The sequence below is a fragment of the Erythrolamprus reginae genome, chromosome 2 (assembly GCF_031021105.1).
Source record: "Erythrolamprus reginae isolate rEryReg1 chromosome 2, rEryReg1.hap1, whole genome shotgun sequence".
Taxonomy (NCBI): Eukaryota; Metazoa; Chordata; class Lepidosauria; order Squamata; family Dipsadidae; genus Erythrolamprus; species Erythrolamprus reginae.
The window spans coordinates 208,515,898-208,534,136 of record NC_091951.1 but is presented as its reverse complement, the minus strand read 5'-3'; the positions used below and the strand labels follow the sequence as shown (position 1 = coordinate 208,534,136).

General features: G+C 40.3%; 1 protein-coding gene across 1 annotated transcript; it reads left to right on the top strand.

The window, feature by feature from the left end:
- The first annotated feature begins 4,673 nt into the window (after window positions 1–4,673).
- On the top strand, window positions 4,674–16,973 carry TNFSF14 (TNF superfamily member 14). The gene is made up of 4 exons (XM_070736140.1): window positions 4,674–4,889; window positions 6,927–6,963; window positions 13,273–13,320; window positions 14,139–16,973. The coding sequence occupies exons 1-4, from the start codon at window positions 4,674–4,676 to the stop codon at window positions 14,558–14,560; spliced, it is 723 nt and encodes a 240-aa protein (XP_070592241.1). The 3' UTR covers window positions 14,561–16,973.
- Window positions 16,974–18,239: the final 1,266 nt, after the last annotated feature.

Here is an 18,239-nt window from a genome sequence, read left to right as displayed (position 1 = left end):
TTTTTGGTACTATAGTCTTTTTTCTTTCCTTTTTTTCTTTTCTGATCCTTTCTTTATATATATATATATATATATATATATATATATATATATATATATATATATATATATATATATATATATATGTTTTTCTTATGTCGGATCACCCTGGTATATTTTTAAGGAACGTCACAGCTCCTTTTTTTGCCTCTAGGCCCAACCCAGGGCCACTGCAAGGCAGTAATATATTTATAGCCGACAAACTATATTTTGTATGTGTTAAATGTTTTTAGCTGGAATTTTAAAATTAAGGGAGACTAGGATAGATCCATTTCGGCCTTATTAGGCCTCATCAGCTAGCCACACCCTTTCTTTACTGGGATTCGATCTGGGAAGCTTCTGCATAGCTCTCTGCTTTATAATGCAGAAGCTTCCCAGATCGAATCCCAGTAAAGAAAGGGTGTGGCTAGCTGATGAGGCCTAATAAGGCCGAAATGGATCTATCCTAGTCTCCCTTAATTTTAAAATTCCAGCTAAAAACATTTAACATATATATATATATATATATATATATATATATATATATATATATATATATATATAAAGCTTGTATATATTAGATTGTATTACTTTTTACTTATGTAATGACAATTTTCAATAACATTGCTATTCTAAAAAAAAAACCTGCGACACTTATGCGGGAGACAAGATCATCACTTTGGAACAGACATAGGATCTTATTTGTTATGCCGGGCTTCAGGTTACAAGTAGGATTAATACAATTGTCTTAAACTGTGGTTCTGTGGAATATCATCTAATTAAGTAAATGGCATGTGGGAGTCAAATTTCTGTTCTTCTGAACCAGAAGAGTTCAAAGATTATGGTGTAATTAGATCGAAGCTTGCCTGCACGTTTTTTAAAAGATGTCTGTCTCCCTCCTCCACACTAACCTTAAATATGGTATAATATTCCGATCATGTGGTCTGGAATATACACAAGACTGCTGCCTCCCCCACACACACACACACCAACTACGTCCTCATTGTTCCAGTCCTCACATATGATTACAAGTATGAATCAAGTTATAACTGCACAAGCTTGAATAGTTTCCTGAGAGCCACAGATGATTAACCATGAGAACTATGTGACGAAATGCTATATTTAAAATGTTCTAGCTAAGAAAAAATAGTCTAGGCTCCTCCTTCCCCTCCCCCCCTCATCCTGGTCATTTCATAGTCAATAATGTATAAATGAAGCCCACAGTAATAATCAGATATTGGCATGGAAAGGTTGGAAAGACAATTATGGATTGCATAAAAATGAAATGAAGACCTTGGGGAAGGCAAAAAATAATAATCCCCAAACGTGATTTGAAAAAATTCACTTTTCGAAAAAATGCACTTCGGTTTTGTCGTTATGCTGTTTTTTATATTCCAAAGGGTTAATGGAAGTTTCCTAAAGCCCTGGAGTGCAAAAAATGAACTTCTGGTTTGCCCGTTGTGCTGGGACTTCCAGTTTGCCCATTGTTCAGCTTCCCTGAACCCTCTAAAGTGCAAAAACAGCACCGGAATTCAATTTTTCCGAACTTCCGGTTTACCCGTTTTTTCACCCAAGCTTTAGTAAGGCTATGCACATGTGCGGGGACAGGGGGGATTGTGTGCATGCACAGGGGCAGTACAGGGGGTTACACATGCATGGTGTTGAAGGAATGGGTGTGGGCATATGCACGCATAGTAGCGGCACACAAACCAAGTAGGTTTCACCACCACTGTTCTAGGATGCTAGCTATTCCTGACAGCTTAGTATCATCTGCAAATTTACATTCCCCTTCTATTCTCTCATCTAAGTTGTTTATGAAGATATTGAAGAGGTTAATCAGTGCGCAGGTGGTGGTGGGAGCTATATTTTGATCACCCTAATGTGGATTCAATTATGGAGACATTTAATACAATGGTAGATTTTAAGAAAAGGGAGGCAGTGAGGACAGCACAATTTATGCTAGGGGACAGCACTTTTAGCATGAACATCTGACTTGCTAGACTCTCTGAAAAACAAAATAAAATGAATATTTCCATCAAGGAAAAACTAGTTAAAAGTTTAGTTCAACAAAATTGTCCAGCTGTGGACTCCAAAGAGTGATGATGTAAAATCATTATGTTAACTTCGTCTTCTGTTCAACATCATGCTATGCCACCTACTTAAACTGTTGCCTCCCTCTTTGTGCCCCAAGCACTCATGAGGCAGCAGTCCAAAGCCATTCAAGGCCATTCCCAATATGAGTTTGATGTACAAGCTGCCTTGCTTACAATATGCATCTCATCTGGAAGTCCTTTGCTGGGCAACCTTTTACAACCTAGGCCAGAGATGGCAAACCTTTTTTGGCTCGGGTGCTCTACCCAGTGGAGTAGATGTGGGATGTGTGGGATGAATGCAATACCCTCCCCTCGGTATGTGCACAAGCCCCATGTTTCTGCTCTGTACATGTACACAACCCTCCCCGTGCTGCTCCCCTCTTGTGCACACAGGACTCACTGAAGCCTCCAGACTTCCGCTAGACCCGTTGGGCTGTTTTTCGCTCCCCCCCCCCCGGGGTTAATTGAAGCCTGGAGAGAGCAAAAGCAGCTGAAAAGAAGGCTGAAAATCAGCTGACATAAGGAATGCCTTGCATGCCTCAGATATGGCTCCACGTACTACCTGTGGCACGCGTGCTATAAGTTCGCCATCACTGACCTAAGTCCATCTAAATATATCAATATTTGGATTCATAAACCCAAGGGATCTGGATGACACTGATTTGATAAAAAAATAATTTCTCTTCCTCAAATTAATGAAACTAAGACAGATAATATTGAAAAATCCAGCATTTGCCATTGTGTCAACAGCTGAAGAAAGACAGAGGATCTATAAGATATGCAGCCTTCATATTTTCATGATGCAAACTAACAAAGGGAGCTATTCTTGTATATATATTTACCTCTTAGAGCAATTTGGGATAAATGATTTTTCATGGGTGGAAGGTTAGAGGGAAAGAATAGAATAGAATTCTTTATTAATTCTTTATTGGCCAAGCGTGGTTGGACACACAAGGAATTTGTCTTTGGTGCAGATGCTCTCATGTACATAAAAAAATATATCTATTTCTCAAGAATCACACGGCATATATTTAATGATTGTCATAGGCTACAAATAAGCAATCAGGAAACAATCAATGTTAATATAAATCATGATATATGCAACAAGTTACAATCATGCAGTCATAAGCGGGAGGAGATGGGTGATAGGAACGATGAGAAAAACTAACAGTAATAGTAATGCAGTCTTAGTGAATAGTTTGACAGTGGTGAGGGGATTATTTGTTTAGCAGAATAATGGCATTTGGAGAAAAACTGTTCTTGTGTCTTGTTGTCTTGGTGTGCAGTGCTCAAGGAAAGTGGATCCCAGATGTGTGGTTCTGTGCTGTCCAGCCCACAAACATAGACTATGCTTGGATTTGCTTGTGACTGCATGTAACACTGTCAGCAGATATTGTTCAGTGACTTAATTGTGTCCCCAGGGAGAGATCCGGGACAGTTCATCAGAGAAAAAAGGATCACAGTCATGTGAAACTTAGTCATACCAACATAAGTTGGTCCTGATTGGCTAAGTGGCAGTGTCTTCCCATTCTTGGAGGCTAGCTCCACCCACTATAGAGAATGACCTATACAAAGGGAATAGGGAGCTTTATTCCATCAATCTGTTTAGTTTTAGCTGAAAAGAGGATGTGTATATGACCATGCAGGACGTCCTGCAGTGCAATAGCCTGATGGATTCCTTTGCAGATGTCACTCATGTATGCAAGTTACATGCAAAGAAGGGAGGGAAGCACCATATTGTTGATTCCTGCCCACAGTTTAATCCATTTTGCTAGGGAACTCCAGGGGTTGCATTTGTAATAATTCTGAAGAGTGCCAAAGGTTGGCAAGAACAGGGGTTTCTCCTTCCCACTAAATTATCTAGGTATTAGATTTAAATATTCCCTACCCATCTGCAAGATAAGGAGATAAATATTTTCAAGAAGCAATTTTTGTTTGTGGTGTTTTCATTTGCTGTCCTTTTCATTCAGAGTTCTCAGCTAAGCATTCACCTCTATCACAAAAATACATTTCTTTTTTAAAAAATCTATTGGTTTATGGATTTTAAAAGGAGAGGGTTATCTATTGTCCAGCTAATCACATTTTTCTTACACACTGAATAGGATGCTCACCCGAGCACCTCTCTCCACCTACCTATAGTCCAAGGGCTTCTCTTTTCATGGACTTTGGGTTCATTTTTCACGATCATGAGTTGGAAGCAGAGCAGACTGAAATCCTGAACAGAGGAAGGACAGCCCTACTCCCAGTTACACACCCTTTTCCCTTCGTGGGAACAGGCGGGAAGTGCAAAATGTCAGCATTCAAACCAAAAGCCTGATATACCCACCCAGGAAAAGACAAGAGAAATAGTTTCCCTCAAGGAAGTTCCAGCCCACCAAGTCAAATATGGCCAGTACATGTATAAAAGGACAGTTGAGTAACCTTGTGGTTTCCTCCCCAGGGGTTGTGGGCGTTGCATACTTTCTCTCTCTCTCTCTCTCTCTCATATACAAGACTCAGTCTGTAGATAAGCAGCACGCCTCTGAGTTCTGCAGTTCTTTCCACACTTCCCCTGAAGGATACATGATGGAAACAGCTGCAGGGTACCCCTCTGTTTTTGTTGTGGATCCAACACTAAGGGATGTTCCTTTTGTGCCGCCCAGACGGAGGAGTCCGAAGAAATGGCAAACTGGTCAGCTGTTATTGGGAGTCCTGGTGCTGCTGATGCTGAGCGGCTTAACCATCCAAGCCTATCTCCTGACTTCCTTTCGCAAGGAACTGGATACAGCAATGGCACAGGTCATAGAGAGTGATAAAGCGTGGCGAGAATGAGATTCTGGTGGGACAGGAAGGAGAAGTCAGAGAGTTGGAGGAGGAACCTAGTCAATGAATATGCTGGACCATGTGTCTTTGATGTAGTAGCACTTGGTTTCTCTTCAGTTGAAACCAGGACAGCTATGCTATCGTTTCTTAGTGTGGTTAGCTCCATATACTACGTGCGGGCTCTTGTGTGTGTGCAGTGCAGAGATGGCATGTTGTAGGGGGGAAAAAATTCTTAGGTACTGGTGGGAGAGGGAGAGAGAGAAGGGCACTTCCAGCAACTCAATTGAACAGCAGGATCTAGATTTCAAAGATCATTTAAAATAATGGAGCTTTTCAAAGCTATTCAATTAATCTGGTCTGAGCATGAGATCAATAATTAGTATATAGCATTGTCATTTTTAATCTCTTAATGTACCTTGTATGAAATGGAAATAAAAAGGGTGATTAAACAGTAATCTTGCCTCTTTCAGAGAGAGTATCTTTTATTTGAACCTTTCTATATTTTACAGCTATTTTCCCTTTTTTCTTAAGGAAAAAATGACATAGTCTGTTCTTCATATATTCATCCAATAGCTTGTCTGATTTTGGTAGCATGTTCTATAAATGAGCCATTGCATGCTTTCTAAATCATTGCAGACAGCTAAACAAAATGTGTGAATCAAACCCACTAAGGGTTTATACTCATAAATTATGATTAATTGTGAATTAGCCTGATTTGTGAGTCCAGCCACTATAGTTCTAATATGCAGTTGACTCCTTATCCTGGAATCCTCTCTTACTTTTTTTTATATACTTCTGGATTATTAACTACTGACAAAAATGCAAAAATAGGGAGACATTGTATCCTTTTATTATGTCTGGGAGTTAAAAACCTATGTTGACAGAGATTTAAACTTCAGATTTGTTGCAAGCCACATAACTTAGGGATGGTTTCCATGCTGAATTGGATTCTATATTAGATTTGTTTTTCAAATATGTCCTTTTTATATCTCTCACAACTTAATTTGCCATTATTCTATAGATGGGATTATATGTAATTTCCAATGAGAAGCACAACTTTCTTTTTTTCACAGCTAATCCCTTGTTGTCCTAATAAAAACAACAATGATAATAGAATAATATAAATGCATACCTAAACTAATTATAACTATTATTATTTATCAATTATTATTATCTTTATTTATGACTCTCTGTGATTTAAGATTTATTTCCATGCAAATGTAGGCTGAGCACGAGATCAGGATATGCAGCATTTAGGAGGTTTCTGTTTTTATCACATTTCTAATAGAAGCATAGTAGCAAAGGTTTTCATGCAAAAAGAAGAGTACTCTTCCTCTGTTTTTGCAGGCTTCCGTTCAGAGTGGCTTTCTGCTCTTGCAAATGCAATTAGATTTGGGGGCAGGGATAGGCAGTTCTAAGAAATATAACATCTTTTCACTCATGCCTTCGCCAATTTCCCTTGCTGAAGCGTTTGCAGAATGTTTTCAGGCACTACCAATCCTTTCTTAAGAAGTTTCAACACAGGATACTCTCGGTGATAATTCAACTTATAAAAGTGAAGAATGACTGAATATTAAAGAATCCTGTGAGAATATCTTGACCAATTCATCCTATCTATGATCTCTGTGCATATATAAAGTGAATGCAAGACCAAACTTTGTAGATAAGTCCACAGATGGTGAATTCCCCTTAACTTAACCTCTGTTGTGGTTGCCACATCTGCCTGTTATTGTATTGATTGTTTTTTTTCAAAGATTATCTATCTTCCTATTGGAGAAATAGAAGGGAGCAACATATGGAAAACAGACTTTTGTTCAGAATTCGGTTTTGAATGTTTGATTCTCTTTCTTTTGGTGAAAATTAATATTCCAAAGAAATGTGTTAAATAAATAAGAATGTTTTGTAGAGAAGAGGCATGTATGTGTAGCAAAATGAAAGCTGTTGGGTAGTAAATTTCTAGTGCTTTTTCATTTAGTTTGTTAACAATTGTCTCCTGCTTTGTTTATTTTTTAGGGAGCACATAATGCAACTGCTGAAAAAATTAAACAAGGTAAGTTTCTTTTTGCTTTTGTTTCAGTCTTCACCTAGACTTGTTTCCATATGGTAGCCTTTAAGTGCCTTGCAGTCATTATTTTTCAGCATTTAGTGAGAAGAAGAACTAAAACAGATTTCACAGATAGTGTAATATGGTACTACAGAAAGTTCCATTCCCACATGACAGCTCCATAAAGCAAAAGGCCAGGTTGGGAAAAGAGAGTGATGGAGCAAATTTATCTGCGGCCAATGAAATTCACAACCAATCCTTCCAATGCTAAGTGATAATTTCTATGCTGCAGATTCAGTCAGTTTATATTTATTTATTCATTTATTTTATTTATTATATTTGTATGCCGCCCCTCTCCGTAGAAATATGCTATTTCTTCCCTCTTTACAGGGTGGGAAGTTTACTGATGACAAAGAGTCCTCTTTTAGCCCATTCAGCCCCACACAATGAGTATGCAAATGTATGTATACATACTCCCAGTTACTCCTTACAGAGCTTCCCCTTTTCTTTCCAATCGTGAATAGACCCCAAAATGCTTTTTTTTCCAAAGGGTAACTGGATATTTCACTTCTCATCAAAGAAGCTTCTTCAGCTATTTCCAAAAGTCCAGTTGTCTTTTGGGGAGGAGCAGTAGTGGGTTCCTACCAAAACGGTAAAGAACACCACACCAATAACAAAAGTTGAGCTGTGTGCGCACTTCGGGTGTCTTGTGTGCACATGCGTCCCAGTGTGTTTTTGCTTCTGTGCATGAGCAGGAAACAAAATCTCACAAGGGGATGTGCACGCACAAGAGATTTTAGTGAGATTTTTTCTGCATGCGCACAAGCAAAAAAATCACCAAAATCTTTCACACACACACATCCCCTCATGAGATTTTGCTTCCTGCTCATGTGCAGAAACCAAAACACATGGGATGTACGCGTGCACACACAAGACACCCAAAGCTGCACATGCAGCACATCGGTAGCAGCGGTAGGACCAATCCATCCCTGGGGTTGTAAGTCAATAATACTGTTTTTTATTGAAAGTAAAAGAGAAGCCACACACACTTTTAGTCAGGCAAAATGTTCACCTTCAAAGCAACAGCCTTGAGTGCTGTGAAGAACAATAAACAAACACAAAGCAGATAACAAGCAGCTGTGAAGACATCACAGCCACTCTCCTTCAAGAATTCGCAAAGTCACAAACTTGACTATGATTTAGTTCCAAAGTCCTGGAAACAATTCAAAGAGGGTCCTTGTAGAATCCTGATACAAAACACACGTCCTCCTTTACCGAAAGGATAAACTTCCACACCCAGAGGCCAAAACGCTGACTATTTAACAGCAGCCCCAATTAGTCTAATTACACCCAGCCACAGGTGATCTACCTTGTTTCCTGTAGTATTTACGCAGTTGCTCTTTCCTAGATATTGCCCTGTGCCTGCGTACATCAATGAATGTTTCTCCTTCCAAATCCATTGATGATAACGAGGATGAATCACTCAGGGGGTGACTACCTAATGGGCTGTCTGCCATTACCCCCTCTGAGGATCCCATTTCACTTCCACTATCTGCTTCAGACACTTCGCTGTCAGAAGCAGTTGGCAATAAAAGTGGCCTCTGACCCTGGGAGGATTCACTCACATTCACCCCCACAGTCCTTGGGGCAGGAGCTGGCCCAGAGCCAACCACTACTGGGAGGAGGGGTACTTTGACCTGGATGACTAAGAATCTGCATAGACCAGTGTTTCCCAACCTTGGCAACTTGAAGATATCTGGACTTCAACTCTCAGAATTCCCCAGGCAGCATTCCCTGGCTGGGGAATACTGGGAGTTGAAGTCCAAATATCTTCAAGTTGCTAAGGTTGGGAAACACTGGCATAGACAATAGTGAATAGTATTGATTTGCAATGAAATATAGGAAAGAGGATCAGTGTGTTTTGACTACATGAAAGAAACACTCGTGCATAGTTCTCTTCACTGTTAAGGCCTAACAGATTAGCATTTCTCAGATTCATTTTTCAACAGATGGCAAATGTAGAAATAAACCTAATTTGACATTGCTGGCTTTGTCAACCCCTTCCCCAAACAAAAGAGAAACAATTCTCTATCTCCCTTTCACCGAGGCCACTCTGAACAACAACACCAGGTGGCAGCATGGAAGCTGAGGCTGAACTAGAGGCCCTGGGTCTTAATTTCAGCCCTAGTGCCACCATTGCCACTTAGTACCCTTCCTCAAGTTATGTAAGCTTGAAGAATGGCATGATTGATTGCGCTCACAGTCCAGGTTTCCCTTACTTGTAGGCAGGCTTCTGCACTGCAGCCTACCTGAGGCTGCTGAGTCACCTGAAGCCTTTATTCTTAAGCAACTTTGTAGAATGTTCTCCTGCAGCCTCTGAAAGAAAAAAAACATTCTTTCACATCCTTCATGGCCTCCAAACACTGCATAATAACAGGTCACGTTTTTGATAATAGTTGTTGTTCGATGTTGTGAACGCATATGTGTTGTGGCATGTTATAGGTTTACCATCACTGTTTTAGCTCTATCAGTAGCCAAAGATCCTCCATCCAATCTTTAAAAAAAAAAGACATTCGGGAAGATTATTTTTTAAAGTCACATTTTCCTAATTTTTTAATCACTGGTTGTGGTGAGTATTGCTCCTGTAATATAGTAAAAATACCTACATTTCATCTCTTTATTCTGAGCTGAAGTACACTTGAAATTATCTCGATTTTTTAGCATTGCCCAGTTGCTCTATCATCAGAAGTGACAGGTAACTATTTCTGAAAAGCCAAAAATAGAGGACTTCGTCACCTATTAATAGACAGATAGATGATAGATGGATGGATGGGAGGGACAGGGAGACAGAGAGACAGTGTGTCCAGGACAGTGATGGCAAACCTTTTTTCCCTTGGGTGCCGAAAGTGTGTACCTGTGCACTGTTGCACATGCATGAGTGCCCACACACATAATGTGCCCATGAGTGCCCACACATCTTGCCCCTGCACATATGCGTGCCCCACTGTGCATGCACACATCACCCCATCACCCCACCCCATTTTGGCCTCACATCCCAAAACAGTGGTGGGAGAGGGAAAAGCTTCCCTTCCCCAAACGGAGCTGGGAGGGGGGAAATGCCATGCACGCCCAAACAGCGCTGGGGTGGAATCTCCAGAGATGTGGGAAGGCACCGGCCACAGAAAGGAAGGAGAAAGGATGAGCTTGTCTGACCCAGAAATCAGCTGGCCGGCAGGAGGCACATGCACAGTGGAGCTGAGCTGGTCAACTGCTCTTGTGCCTGCAGAGAGGGCTCCACGTGCCATCTGTGGCACACGCAGGGGTGGGCTACTATCCGGATTTGGGGGGGGGGAATGCTGTGGGTTAGTGAAAATGGAGCTCCACCCCAGAGGACCCAATTTGGAAGATGTTGAAAGAAAATGCAGGGCTTCCTGCATAAGTCACTCCCACAGTATGGTACTAAAAATTTTGGTAGCCCTTCACTGGGCACACGTGCCATAGGTTCGCCATCACGGGTCTAGGACCACTACTTAACAAAAAGAAAAGTTATTGGCTATTTCTTTCCTTGAATAAAATGGTGGGAGGGCACAGGAATGAGGGAAATAGTGACTGAGAATGGAAGCCTGTAGTCCAGATTGAATAATTTGCAAGATGGCAAAATGTTTCAGTCTATATAAGATCTGTTTAAAACTGCTTAGAGTCGGGTGTGTTGAGGGCTGGAAGATTACTGATGAATGCTACTTTAATTACCCTTTTTTAGCCCTTTTGCTAGAGCAATAAGTGGCAAAACACAGAGAACAATGAAGAGTTTTGTGATACTTTAAAAACTACCAGTGCGCAGGGGAAAATAACTAGAAAGAAAACTGTGCCACATATGCTTTTTCCCAAAATTGAGTTTTGTCCCCCACACTTTGAAAATGTTTTGTTTTTCAACCAAGAAGCTTCTTCAATTCATTATTATCAGAACTGAAAAAAGTTTCAAAAGAAAAAATAAAACCAAGAAAGACCAGTTGCCTTTTGGAAATGGCACCTTTGGGAAACTATGACTTGGATGATTGAGAATCCCCATAGAGAATCAAGTGGAAAAAAATTCACTTGATTAGAGAACTAGAATCAAATCTTGATCGACTCTTCGTTTTATGAAAAGACAATAGTAAATCTAGTCTTTAAACTGACACCTTCCATTACCCACCCTCTCAGTTATACTTCTGGTTATATGCTGTGTCAATTTTTCCACACTTTAAGGGAATAATGTATAATGCATTAAGTGGAACAATTCATAGTAACCTATTATAAGCATGGAGAAAAGCTGTGGGTGACACACTGTAGGTGTGTGGAGGATCTATAAAAAAGATGTACAGTATGCATCTTGATAGAAACAGCAGTGGAAATAGTAAAAGCAAGAAATGCCTATTACCAAACAAGCCACAAGAATTACTATTTCAGAATTGTTTTTCCCACCACATCTCCCCAATGAAATATTTAAATAGCATAACCTATAACCTGTGGCTAGATAGATAGATAGATAGATAGATAGATAGATAGATAGATAGATAGATAGATAGAAAATAGATAGATAGATAGATAAAAAATAGATAGATAGATAGATAGATAGATAGATAGATAGATAGATAGATAGAAAATAGATAGATAGATAGATAGATAGATAGATAGATAGATAGATAGATAGATAGAAAATAGATAGATAGATAGATAGATAGATAGATAGATAGATAGATAGATAGATAGATAGATAGATAGATAGGCAGGCAGGCAGGCAGGCAGGCAGGCAGGCAGGCAGGCAGGCAGGCAGGCAGGCAGGCAGGCAGGCAGGCAGAGTTCTGATCTCAAAACTTCTGAACACATCCAGATTGGCAAAGGCTGAATGAGCAAGTGAAACATCAATAAGCACAAATCGTTTATTGATGTTTGTTTTCTCAAAAATTATTTGACAGTGTTCTGTCTGGGTGCCCCCAGACTTCAACACCAACTGAAAAAAGCAGCCAGACACGCTGGTAAAAAGCAAAGTCACTTTATATCTTTGAAAACAAACAGAGAACAAAAACTGTTCTTACAAACTGGAATGCTATGAGGCTTCACAGAAGAGTCACGATGGCCAGACAATACAGCAGGCTTCTTGCTGGCACACACACCACTGTAGAGAATAAAACCCACGCCTCCCCCAAGTTTTCAGCCTTCAAGGCCACAAGCCAGGATCAGAGACGCCAAGGATCGAAGCAAGGTCACAGAACTCCCACAAGATAACTCTCCACAATACAGGAAGGGCGTGTCTGCCCTTTCAACCTTTCTGGGGAGAACCACACCCAAACCCAGCTGTTGCCTATTAGGGATGGAAATACCTGGCTAATTGTCCCCTTCGTTGTGCTGCTCTTCTCTGCCTCATATCGATGATGGCTTGTGCGTTCTCATCCAAGGACTCCAGGCTACTCGCTGGGGAGAGCTCCCCCCCGGGGGTCTCAGGCTGTTCTCCCTCATCCTCGGCCTGACATTCCTCCTCCTTCCCGTCTGCCTGGTCCTCCTCCTCTTCCTGTTCCTCCCCCTCCCCCTCTGAGCATGGAGCCGGCAGAGTTCCAGCCGTTCCCTGAGGAGCCTCAGACTGAATCACAACAGACAGTTACCTTGGTTGGCCCAACTGAATAGAAAAAAGAAACATGATGCTCTTCATTAATTCCCATCGATTCTGTGAGGAATATATCTCAACTGCCATCCTTTTCCATGCACAATTCAAGGCATTGATTCACAAAGTCCTAATCAGCAGGACCTGATTATCTGAATGACTACATTTTCCATTCTGCACCTGTCTTGGTACTAGGTCCTGCTTCAGAAAGATGCTCCTACTCTTCAAAGTCTAGTTAGCAAATGCAGGGAGAGAATGCCATCTCTTGCTCCCAAATTACAGGACAATTACAGAACAGGGAATCCTAATTGTGAAGACACTCGCCTCCCACTCAGAAAGTTGAAAGTTCAATCCTAGGTAATAGCAGATATTTTCTCCTAGGAGGCACAGAAAAAAATATATGCTGCAAACTCCACATAGGTGTCGGGAAGGTCATCCAACCAGTAAAAACTCCACTCTATCCAGTCGTCCAGACTCTACCTGAATGGGGACTATGGGGTCATGAAAAGGAGGCTTATGTTATTGATAGCTTTAGTGCATATAATTAGTGCATTGTATTTTTCAATATATAATTGCATTCTATCATCTGCAGTGTTTGTAATATGCCTTCACCACCTTGCATCTCAAGCTGGTACCTGTTTTGATAACAATCAGTTTCATCTTATTCCTTTTAACAGCTCCACCCAAGCTTCCTCTCAAAAGACCATCTGCTCATCTGACACTAGGTAAGAAATCTTTTTATGAAGCAGTATTTCTATTCAGTTTTTAATGCATGGAAGCTGCTTGTGAATAAGACAGAATCCTTGAGATCTGACTGGAGATTCTGGGAGTTAAAGTCCACACATCTTAAAACTGCTGAGATTGAAGAACACTGCTTTAGACACCTGCAAAGCTAACTCGGACATTCTGGTTGTTATTTATTTTTCTGTTACATTTCTTTTCCACTTCCCTTCCAAAAGAGTAAGGCAGTACTCCCTCTTTCAATTTATTCCCTGTGATGGATGATACAAAGAAAGAGAGAGGAATTATCTACCAAAATCACCCAGTGAGCCCCATCGCTGAGGGTGGATGTCTCATACATACAGCAAAACAGTATCCATATGTGAGGATATTATGTTGAAATGAATCTGGCTGTTGGACCAGTAGTGGGTTCTAAATACCATCGCTACTGGTTCGCTCATGCACATGTGTGATGCTTCTGCGCATGTGCAGAAGTATCCTGAGTAGGTAGATGGAACCTCCCACCACCACTGCTACCAATTTGCAGAACCAGACCGAACTGGGAGCAAGCCACTGCTGCTGTGGGGGTGAGGGAGGTAAAGAGCAGAGCTCATGGCCCTTTCCCTTCTCAAAATGAAATTTCAGCTTAATTTGAGGCAATGATTCTTCAATGTTCAATGTTCTCTATGTGTATACGTGTGTGTTTCGAAGTCAGATTGTTAAAATTGGTTTTCGTTGCTGATCTATTAGTGAAAATTCTATGAAAATTGTTTGCTTACCTCTCCACCCATCTGTATGAAACAAGATTGGTTGTGTTTTCCAGAATCCCACAACACTGCAATTAAAGATGGAGTCCTGCAGTGGGAACATCAGAACGGGTTTGCCTTTCTGCGTGACATGGACTACAAAGCTGGTTCACTGATTTGCAACAAGTCTGGCTACTACTATGTCTATTCCAGGCTCAGCTTAGCATACTCAAGCTGTCTAACCAACCAACAGAGAAATTCCCCTTTTACCCACAGCATTTGCAAGAGGACATCTCGGTATCCTAAGGAGCTATTACTTCTGACCAACTACATTACCTATTGCAACTCTAAAGACAGTGAACAGTGGCACGGCAATAGCTTCCTTGCTGGGATGGTGCATCTAGAAGAGAAGGAGGAAGTGTTCATCAAAGTAACAAACAAGGAGCTGTTGTTGTATAAGGACGATTCAGTATCACAATTCGGCACCTTCATGATCTAAAAACTTTAAGATTGTGCATAGACTTGATTTTAGTTGAGCATTGAGAAGGGCCTCTTCCTTGTAATGTAGTGGGATCATCTCTCAATGTTGCTTCAGATGTTTTTCAAATATAATGAAGAAAGGGTAAGAGTTCTGCTCATTTTAGAAGAAAAAGTCATTTGATAAACTCTTGGTCATGACCAAAATAAAAAACGATGAGAAATTATTTGGCGTGGGAGGGAGGACACGGGTGAACTTCTATTCCTCCAAAGAGTTAGCTGATATTTCTTTGGCTGAGCTGTCTATTAATCACTCATAACTGGCATCCCAAGTATATGCCTGGTTAAGGTAATAGATGCACTTCTTTTGGGGGGGGGGGGTAACTCTATTTTTTATACCTTATTTGAAGTTCTGTAAAATCCTACAAAGTCAGTCTGATAAGGAGTCATGATGGACAAAGAAAGTGTGACAACACTGTATCACCTCATAGTCTCTCAAAAGCTGCTGTCTGTAACAGGAACCTTTCCCCACTTACAACTACCTACAGTATAAACTTGCCCTGGCAATCTCTATGTTCTGTCTTGTCCACATGAAGTTGCCTTTGGCTTGTTCTCAGCAGCCCAGCACCGAGAAAGCCTTGGAATCATATTTTCCTCTCTTATTCTTGACCCTTCCCAAGGGCAGCTTTGAGATTTTGTCACCCTTGGAGTGAAGTCAAGGAACTACCTGTGAGTGGAAACGAAAGTAATAGGCAGGACAGGGATGGACTCTAAAAAGTTCTGCCTGGGGGAACTTTAGATGGGTGGGAGCACTTCAACTCAGCAGTAGAAAGAGGCCCCTAAATTCCAGATCAAGATTTTGGAGGCTTACTCGTGAGCCACTTCATCTTGAATGGTCTACCAAGCACATTTTATAGTTACACTGACACAGCACTGTTGAGCCAAGGAGCTTCCTGTGCTGGTGACTCTTGCATATCATTGCATGAAATGTCAAATGTAAGCTAAGCTTGAATGACTGGGCAGCTTCCTGATTATGACATAGGTCCTGTAGTCAGGAATAAAGCCATTCTTTTATTACTGGCTTCGAAGCCAAGGAAGCCATTTAGTACTTGGATAGATATTGCCACTAGGAGCATTTAGGCTTTATTTATTCTCTGATGCTTCCCCCTCACCTCCTACCAAAGGACCTTTGAAGGGGTTTTATATTAACCATTCTCTTCTATGAGTGCTTAGCTGTTTTTCCTTCTGCACAGTTGCTGCAATAACATAGGAATATCTGTATAATGGTACTGGACCACATGATCGTGTTACTACTTTAATGCCCAAATGGGGCAGCATTTCCTGGATTAGTCGCTGGCTCATGTTACCCAATCAGGAATTATAAGCATTTAGATTTAGCATTTAGACTTAGCATTATGTACTGAACAGGGCAAATCCTGCCAAACCATGTGACCAATCAGATTTGATTACATTTATATCCCTTCAGGAAAAGAGGACTATATAACAAAATAGAAGCATTCAAATATTAATGAAAGCAGAAGAGGTGTGATACTTTTTGAAATATATGTGAATGGCTCCCTTAATACTGAAGGTATGATCAAAAGTAAAACTTCTCTAACCAAAATGACCTCTGCCCTAGTGCTCAAAGAAATCATTCGGCCTTTTATTAAATAAGAAGGAAATTGATCAATTCCTAATTCTTTATTGAATGGAATACAGTGGTGTAAACCAGGCCCCCCAAAAAGGGCACTAAGCATTTTTAATGGAGCAGCTACTGTATGTGTGTGATAAAATAAAATTCCAAAGATTAATGAACGTGCAAATATATTGTTTATGGGACTGCTCTGAAATAGAACTTGAAAACTAGAGCTATGATAGAATTTGGGAGCTAGGGATGTCTGCGTCCATGCCATATTGCACCTTGTTTAAGTTACACTGGTTTCCAAATTATTTCCCAACAAAGTTCTTGTATGACCTTTAAAGTTTAGACAGAGGTTTCCTCGTTGCCTCTTGGCCTTGGCCTTGCATAGGTTAGCTGGCAAGAGTGTCTGTGGGGTAGCAGAAGGAAGATACAAAATGTCAACAGCCAAATGAAGTCCTTTTTTATCTGTGTAGCATGTAAAAATGGGGTAAAATTTTGATCATGCAGTTGCGGTTTTAAAAAAAATCCTCTGCAGACATTCTGGGATAATCTCACTAGTAGGACCAAGCCCTGGAAAGTTTAGATGGCACCCTAGCTTTCACTCTTGAAAGATCGGTCAAAGCCTCTTATCTTCCAGGCTTTTTGGAGAGTTAAGATTGGTATCCCGCTGCTATAGTTGGTTGACTGATATTCGGTTACTTCCTGTTCTTTTGTATTTTATTGCAATATTGCTATGATTTGATATTATAGGCTTTTCATCTGTATAATAAATTGTCTTAATTTTTAAAAAAAATTTAAAGACTGGTTTTGTATCTCTAAAATAAACAAACATGCTTTTGCAAAAGCTATCTAGATGGTGCGGTCATGCAGTACTGAACCAAGTTCAATTGAGGAAGCAGGGATGGCAAAAAACGATGGCATAAGCCAGCTAGGCCTCATTTTCTCTTATTTCATAAATTACTTGCCAACTCTGGTCAAAAGATACACATGCATACATGTGCCTCAGAGGTGGATTCCTCCCAGTTCGGAGATGTTCTATAGAACCGGTAGTAAACCGGTGGTGATGTCAGGGAGCCGGTTCTGTTAGTGCTGGTCCGTGGCTGCTGCCATCTTGTTTTTAGCTTTTGCACATGAACAGAAGCTCAGTTTGGGGCACTGAGCATTTGTGTGCAAAGTGCGTCTGTGCGGCACAGCCATGAGGAGCGCAATGCGCACACAACCACGCAGTGCAGCGAACCAGCGGTGAGGCAAGTTAGAAACCACCCCTCATGTTCCTCTCTCAGAACCACTTACACATCTCTGAAAAACTCCCTGCCACTAGATTCCTCAACTTTTCATTAGCTCTTTAATCTCTATTGTAGTATCTCTATTTTTTTAAAAAATGTATCTCCTGATGCAATACAATTTATGTATGGTATGTTTGTATGTATGTCTGCTTAATAATGGGGTTTTTAAATGTTTTTTTTAAAATTATTAGATTTGTTACAAACTGTTTTATTGTGTTGTGAGCCGCACCGAGTCTACAGAGAGGGGCAGCATACAAATTTAATCATAAATAAATAAATAAATAAATAAATAAATAAATAAATAAATAAATAAATAAATAAATAAATAAATAAATAAATAAATAAATAAATAAATAAATAAATAAATAAATAAATCAATCAATCAATCAATCAATCAATCAATCAATCAATCAATCAATCAATCAATCAATCAATCAATCCCCTGGAGATCGCAGGCTATTGCCTCAGTGGAAGGTGCTACTTTTTTAATGCTAGGGAATTACAGGAAAACTGAGAATGATATAACTCTTTTTATTATGTATAGTGGGAGAAATGTTCCTGGGTAACCATGGATGAAGAACAAATAATAATTGGGTTCATTTGGAGATAAATAGGAAAGTGTTTGCAATGTTATTACATAGGTTCACATGGCTTCTGCTGTGCCTCACACTTGTTTCCTTTAGTCAAACCGCACTACAGGGGCTCGATAGCATTAAAGAAAGGATTTCCTGTGGCCTGCAATGCTTGGCTGGCTGGAGTGTGTTCAAGAGAAG